Source organism: Aethalodelphis obliquidens, unplaced genomic scaffold, assembly GCF_003676395.1.
Source record: "Aethalodelphis obliquidens isolate GAN/ISIS:26980383/991018 unplaced genomic scaffold, ASM367639v1 scaffold35, whole genome shotgun sequence".
Taxonomy (NCBI): Eukaryota; Metazoa; Chordata; class Mammalia; order Artiodactyla; family Delphinidae; genus Aethalodelphis; species Aethalodelphis obliquidens.
This window is the reverse complement of record NW_020837979.1, coordinates 5,993,339-6,000,686: the sequence shown is the minus strand read 5'-3', so window position 1 is coordinate 6,000,686 and position 7,348 is coordinate 5,993,339. Positions and strand designations below refer to the sequence as shown.

At 43.7% G+C, this 7,348-nt stretch overlaps 1 protein-coding gene across 2 annotated transcripts in view; it reads left to right on the top strand.

Moving 5' to 3' along the window:
• The window catches only part of PDCL3 (phosducin like 3), a 9,264-nt gene extending 2,369 nt beyond the window's left edge, over positions 1-6,895 (top strand). For both annotated transcript variants that reach the window (XM_027128810.1, XM_027128809.1), the window contains exons 2-6: positions 272-401; positions 2,846-2,936; positions 3,136-3,279; positions 4,208-4,416; positions 6,518-6,895. In XM_027128810.1, coding sequence (XP_026984611.1) covers positions 272-401; positions 2,846-2,936; positions 3,136-3,279; positions 4,208-4,416; positions 6,518-6,660 — 717 coding nt within the window. In that variant the 3' untranslated portion in view covers positions 6,661-6,895. The remainder of the gene's footprint in view (positions 1-271; positions 402-2,845; positions 2,937-3,135; positions 3,280-4,207; positions 4,417-6,517) is intronic.
• Positions 6,896-7,348: the final 453 nt, after the last annotated feature.

Here is a 7,348-nt window from a genome sequence, read left to right as displayed (position 1 = left end):
GTACGCGGGCCTCTCACTGTGTCCTCTCCCTTCGCGGAGCACAGGCTCCGGATGCGCAGGCTCAGCGGCCATGGCTCACGGGCCCAGCCGCTCCGCGGCATGTGGGATCTTCCCGGACCGGGGCACGAACCCGTGTCCCCTGCATCGGCAGGCGGACTCTCAACCACTGCGCCACCAGGGAAGCCCCACTTTCCCATTTGACCCCTCCTTACCCATGGCGCCCTCCACAGTGGACTTGGCACTCATGGTGTCCTTGGTCCACCTGCTCTAGGACCCCAATGCAGACACCGAGTGGAATGACATCTTACGCAAAAAGGGCATCTTGCCCTCAAAGGAGAGTTTGAAAGATCTGGAGAAGCAGGCAGAAGAGGAGGAGCAGCGGGTCCTTCAGCAGTCCATTGGTGAGTGTGCCGCTACTCGTTACTGCGTGTCTGTCTGCTTCGGAGACAACTCGCCAGGCCTCTCACTGCTTTGGTAGAAGGATCCTCTGAGCAAGAGCTGGGAGCCGGGGATTGGAGTGCTGAGCTGGATGCTGCCTCTGGGGTCTCAGGCGGGTCGCAGGGCATCGCTGGCTTCAGCTTGCTGGGCCACAGAATTAGGGGGACTTCAGAGGCCCCCTCCGTTCCCACAGTTCCTCGTCTGTTTCGGATGAGCACGTGATAACCCCGAGGAAAGTATTTCCAAGTCTTGACTCTCCTGGTCTGTGATTCACTTTGGATAATGTCATGGAAATCTGCTCAAAAGTTTTTAGTGTTTGTATTCTCGTGAGGGTATACTTTATCGTTGTGGTTTGATTACGAATATTAAAATAACTTGATTTGGGGAAGCATAAGATGTTTGCAGTGTACAGGGTCTAGGAGAGGGGCTTTCTCGCATGTAGCTGTATCACCTGAATCGGAATCCCTTGGGGTGCTTGTCCCTCCCCCCAAAAAAAAACACACACACACAACAACACACAGAACCTACTGAAACAGAATCTCTGGGGGTAAGGCCCAGGACTCTGCATATTAAACCAGTGCTTCAAAGAGTTTCTGATTTACGCCAAAGTTTGAGAACCATTGACCACAGGGGCTAGGCCTTTTGTCCCCTGTTGACATGTTAGAGCTAATTTAGAGAAGGATTTATTACAAAGCGTTTATCCTGCAAATGTTTACTGAAGGATTGCTGTGTGCTGGGTGTTGTTCCTAGGCAGTGGGGCTTTAGCTGTGCACAGGTCGGACAAAACCCCCTGTCCTCTTGGAGCTTACATTCTAGCGGGAGAGACAGACAGTAAATGATACGTGAGTGAAATGTAGGAAGATAAGGCAGGAAGGGGTCGGAGGAGGGGTGGGTATAATCGCAGAAAGGGTCGGAGAGGGCCCCCTGGCAGTTGAGTAGACCTGAGGGAGGTGAGTGAGAAGTGGAAAGCATGTTGGAGAATCTGCCAGGAAGCCAGCAGGACTGGGAGACAGTAGTAGGAGCTTCAAAGAGGCAACTAGGGTTCGGACCATTTAGGACCTTGTAGCTTCTAGTATGGACCTTGGCTTTGCTGCCAAATGAGGTGGATGTCACTGGAGGTTTGAACAAAGGAGTGACGTGTCCTCTGTGTTGACAGCACCGTCCTGTTGTTGCCTTACTGAGTGCAGACTGTGGGGAGGCAAGGCAGGAAGTGGGGAGACCAGTCTGGAAAAGGCTGCAGTGGTACCTTTGGCAAATGGTACCGTTGGCTTGGAGCAGCACAGTGGGTGGGAGTGGCCAGATCTGGGTGTGTTGTGAAGGTAGGACTGACAGGAGTTGCTTATGGATCCTATGATGGTGTGAGGGAAGGTAAGTCAAGGATGACTGCAGGGCTCTGGGCTCGAGCGGCCAGAAGGATGGAGTTACCACCAGCTGAGATGCGGAAAGCTCGGGGAGGAGCAGGTTTGGAGGTAAGATCAGGAACTCTGTTTGGGACATGGTCACTTTGAGATTTTTGTTAGACGAATAGAGATGGTAAGGGAGCAGTTGGGGATGTTGTCCCAAGCCAGAGAAGTACGGGCTGGAGGCATAACTTCGGGAGTTGTCAGCACGTTGCTAGTATTTAAAGCTGTGAGATGTGGTCAACCAAGGGAGTGAGTATCAATAAGGAAGAAAACGAGTCCAGTCAGCCAAGGGCCTGAGGGAGGGGCAGCCATAGAGGGAGGGGGAGAGGGGGCCAGAGGAAGATGGGCTTTTGGGGAGGAGGTGGTGATGGGTTGGGTCAGATGTGCTCATCCGTTGAGAAAACAGAGGTCATTATTGACCTTGATAAGAGCAGTTCCGGGTACTGATGGGGTGGGGGTCTGGGGACAAAGGCCTGATGTGATGTCAAGAAGCAAGGGTGTTTATGGCAATAAAACAAAATACAGATTTTATAGCAGTTGATTAAAAGAAAAGGTAGAGCTGCCTAGCACTCACAAGAGAAGACCAGGGGATAGCCCTTTCACTCTAGGAAGGGTGTGCTGGGGAGGACCTCAGTGGGTATCCTCCATCTCCCCAGAGGCATGAGAACTGTTATGCACCTGTCCATGAATGTCTGTGCTTGAAGATCCGGCCAGGTTAGCTCAGGCAAATACAACTCTCCTCTTTTATAAACTTGGGAAACTTCCCGTTTGTATCCTTATTGTGTGGAGGTAAGAGAGCCAGGCCGGCAGCTGTCTTTTAAATACACCCTCCCCTTCTTATATACTAGTGTAACACCTTAAGTACTTTTTATTTGGGTTTTGGTGGGCTGGGGATCTTTTGGTGTTGCATGCACTCCTTTAGGAAAAGAGTGAAGCGAAGAAAACCAAAATGTGTTTGTTCATCTTTCACATTTCTGGTTTCTTGCCAACTCAATGACATTCAGTGAAAACTTATGAAGACATGACTTTGGAAGAACTGGAGGATAATGAAGACGAATTTAATGAGGAAGACGAACGTGCAGTTGCAATGTACAGGTTAGTGCCACCCAGAGGGACTGCTTGGCTTTTTGTGTGGCACTAAAATGTGTGTCCTTTGAAACACTAATAAATCTGGCAAATCAATAAATAAACCTGGACCTTTACAAAGGTTGCTGTGTGAAAGGGGTGGGGTGTGTGTGTGTGTGTGTGTGTGTGTGTGTTTGTAAGATGTCTCTCTCTTCCTTCTGATGTGCAGGCAGCAAAGACTGGCGGAGTGGAAAGCAACCCAACTGAAGAATAAATTTGGAGAAGTTTTGGAAATCTCAGGAAAGGATTATATTCAAGAAGTTACCAAAGCCGGTGAGGGCTTGTGGGTCATCTTGCACCTTTACAGACAAGGGTGAGCTGATCTCATGACTGTATTTAAATGTTAATTTGAATTTATATCTTGAACATCTCAGGCTTAATCCACCCAGGAGGTTTTTTTTGTTTTTGTTTTTGTTTTTTTGTGGCCTCTCCCGTTGTTGCGGAACACAGGCTCCAGATGCGCAGGCTCAGCAGCCATGGCTCACGGGCCCAGTTGCTCTGCGGCATGTGGGATCTTCCTGGACGGGGGCACGAACCCGTGTCCCCTGCATTGGCAGTCGGATTCTCAACCACTGAGCCACCAGGGAAGCCCTGTTTTTTGTTTTTTTAACTAGTGTTTTTGTTGCTGATTTGCCCAAACCTTATAGCCTAATTTTTGTCTTAAGACTTTCAAATTAATATGTGACTAATAGGAATGCTTTTGTTACAGTGTAGCAGAGGAGACTTTTTTTTTTTTTTTAATTGTAAATGAATTCCTCAGTCACTTGTCCCTCTGGAGAAGCTCAGGCATTTCACAATTCCATGTAATGAATCACTCTCGTCGATGGTGAAGGCAACCTTTGTGAATTGTCCATGGCGAGTGAGGCAGTGGACCCCCGGCGCTTCTCTCCTCCAATTTTATTCCCATCCTGTGGAGTCTAATGCTTGTGTAGGGAGTTTCTTTGAAGCAGGAAATGCTTTCTGAATCACACATTGTAAGCCTTGAATGCTCTCGCCTATAGAAGAGCAAGACAGTTACCTTTTACATTGGAGCTGTGTTTCTAACTTATTCTTCTGTCAAATTAAGTTGGGCTTTGGATTTTGAGTTCCTCCCTTTGCCTAAACATGTTAGAAAGTTTTTTCTAAGTGTTAGTTCATCTTGGCTGGAGTCATTATGAGGTTTTATGTAGGGCAGAAGGGTAGTTGAGATTTATTATGTACAAATGCAGAATCACAGTTGGCTTCTGTTTCTCTTTTTATAGGATTCCCCTGTGTGCCCTGATAAATCAGCACTTTATTGGACTTGCCAGGAAGTTTCCTGATGTCAAATTTATCAAAGCCATATCAACCACCTGCATACCCAACTATCCTGATAGGAATCTGCCCACAATATTTGTGTACCTTGAAGGTGATATCAAGGCTCAGTTTATTGGACCTCTGGTGTTTGGTGGCATGAACCTGACAATGGATGGTAAGGGCCTCTTTGAGGTGCGCGTGGGAGATGGGGAGGAGGTGCTTCTGTTGACGAGGGTGCCTGTTTCCTAGACACACATTAGGATGACTTGTCAGATTCACCTTTGCCCCCATGCGAGTGATTGTAAAAAGGGAAGAAGCACGTTGAATCTGTCATCTTAGACAAGTCATTGGGGGCAGTTACAACTGGGCTCTAGTAATTCTCAGTTAAAAGAGGGCACAATGGACTTTAAAATATTTAATATTAATGTCTGATGTGTTTTATTTGTCCCTACAGTTGAATATGTTCGTTTTTACTGGTAGCTCAAGATCACATCCTTCATTTCTTGTTTAATTCACATGAACGTTATTAGTGACACATGCTTATATGTATCTGCATATGTACAAATGTACATATATATAAATCTATAGAAATTTTTTCTCAGTTGAATAGTAGCTTTTAAATTAAAAGTTTAGGGCTTCCCTGGTGGTGCAGTGGTTGAGAGTCTGCCTGCCGATGCAGGGGACACGGGTTCGTGCCCCGGTCCGGGAGGATCCCACATGCCGCAGAGCAGCTGGGCCCGTGAGCCATGGCTACTGAGCCTGCGCGTCCGGAGCCTGTGCTCCGCAACGGGAGAGGCCACAACAGTGAGAAGCCTGCGTACCACACACAAAAAAAAAGTTTATTCTCCCTCTTAACTCCTGAAGGATATGTTTTTTTTTTCTGCCTGTTACACAGGAGGTGTTAAAATACATATGCACACATAACATGAGAGAGAGAAGCTGAGGCCTGCAGGTTTCTTGATAAGTCGAATTCTTTATCTGTTTAGTGAAATAGTATGTCCAACTGTGCTTTAGTTAGTAGTCTTTAGAAATGTGTGTTAAAATACGACTTTATATTCTACTTTATGTAACTCTTTATGTAAGATATTCAACTGGGAAAAGTATAAACATATACATACATACATAGACACACATATGTTACATCAGTTATGCATTATTCCAGTGTTCAGAGGCATATGGAGTTTCAAACTAAATATGGGTTTGCTTCTTATTTTGGTCTTTTTGCACATACCATGAGGGAAGAGAGATAGGTATACAATAATAATTTTAGTTTTTATTTCTAGGAAAAGTTTCATTTGAGGATTAGTGAACATATAAAATAATGATTACTGCATATAAATGAACAGTAACATTAAATACATTCATTTATACATATGTGTGAATTTAAATATATTCTTAAGAATCAGAAATCTTTAAAAAAAATCATTTTTAAGAAATTTGTTGAATTTTTATCACACTGAACCAAGGTACCTAGAGCTGAAAATACTGGTGGAGCACTTTGGGTTAACACGACTCAGTAAAATTGGCGTTCAGATTTTAACAGAAGTTTCTAATTGGTGGAGCATCACTTTAACCAGGCTATTTGTAGCAGAATCTCTCAGCTGTCCCTCAGTCCTGCCTGGGGTCTTTTCTGCACTGGAAAAATACATCACTTGATTGTGCTTCACAAGGTCTCACACCCATGTGGAGTTTCACTGATTACAAGAGCATAAAATACAGGAACTGAGCCTTTAGTCACTGATTCTTTATTTTCTGGTACTTTTAAAAATTATTATTACTTGGAACAAATGTATCAGACCTAGGATGTCATCATACATTGAGCCTTTGACTCTAATAGGTTGAGATATTGGACATGAGGTTTAAGAATTTCTTTTTGTTAACTAAATTTAGATTTAATGATTAGAGTGCCGGCAGGACTGTGAAAAGTATTTCCTTTACATGTTTCATGCTGATTTCTTTCCTGGGAAATTGTGCAAGCCGAGAAACTAGCTGTTAGAAGATAGATTTAGTCTCTGTTTTTTATTTTAGTTATCATAGAGGTTCAAATGTATGTAATATCCCATTTGACCTCATCTTCTGGAAAAGTGTTTGCAGGTATTTTTTTCCTTCTTAAGGGTCTGATTTTTCCCTTTCTTCCAGGCACCTTATAAATATGGCCCTCAAATTAAATTGTCATCAAATGTTGATGATCGTAGCTTCTGCTTAGAAAAACACTGTGGCTTGAGGGCCCCATGCAGACTGTGTCTTAGGCGATTTGCTTTTTCGTTATCATGTAGAGTTGGAGTGGAAATTGTCTGAGTCTGGAGCAGTCAAGACAAGCCTGGAGGAAAACCCTAAGAAACCCGTAGAAGATGTGCTGCTTTCGTCTGTGCTGTGCTCCGTCCCCGCCAGGAGGGCCAGTGATTCCGAGGATGACTGAGGCTGCGGCCCTGGTAACCTGATGAGCTGCTTGATGTGACACATCATCTGAATTGTTTTTAAAAGGAACAAGTAGGAATGTATAGTTTGGTTTTAGCCTTTTATAACTATGTTTCAAATCTCATAGATCTCAGAAGCAATCATTGCTGGGAATCCTTTTAAATTCCTTGGAACTCTCTTTTTAAATTAATAGTATTTCCTTAAGGAAAAAATAAAAGCCAGATATTAGTATGGCAGGTGTCTATGTTTTCCTCACTTGTATTTTAGGTATGCTGTAAAGCTGTTCACTATTTGTTCACACAAAACTATAAAAGAAGAAATATGGAGGGTGTTTTTTTTTTTTAGTAATGTGAGTAAATTATACAGTGGAAAATGGCAAGGTAAGCTTTGCATTTATATTATTATTTGTTTTTATTCTTTTATAGAGTTAGCAACAAGATTATTAACTCAAATAAAATAAAGGTGTAATTGGTAGGAAGAAGTCTTAGTATTTATCCTATTTAGAAGAAATAGACAATAATTTTGGGGAAACAAATACTGCCTTATCAAAGCAGTAACTAAAAGATTCCAATTTACCGCCATTTGGGGTAAAATATTTTTTCTGGTTAAAGTAATTTTTTGTCTCAGGCTGTTGAGATGTCAGTCTCAGTTACTGTAAAAGTTCACCTTAAATTCTTTTTTGGAAATAG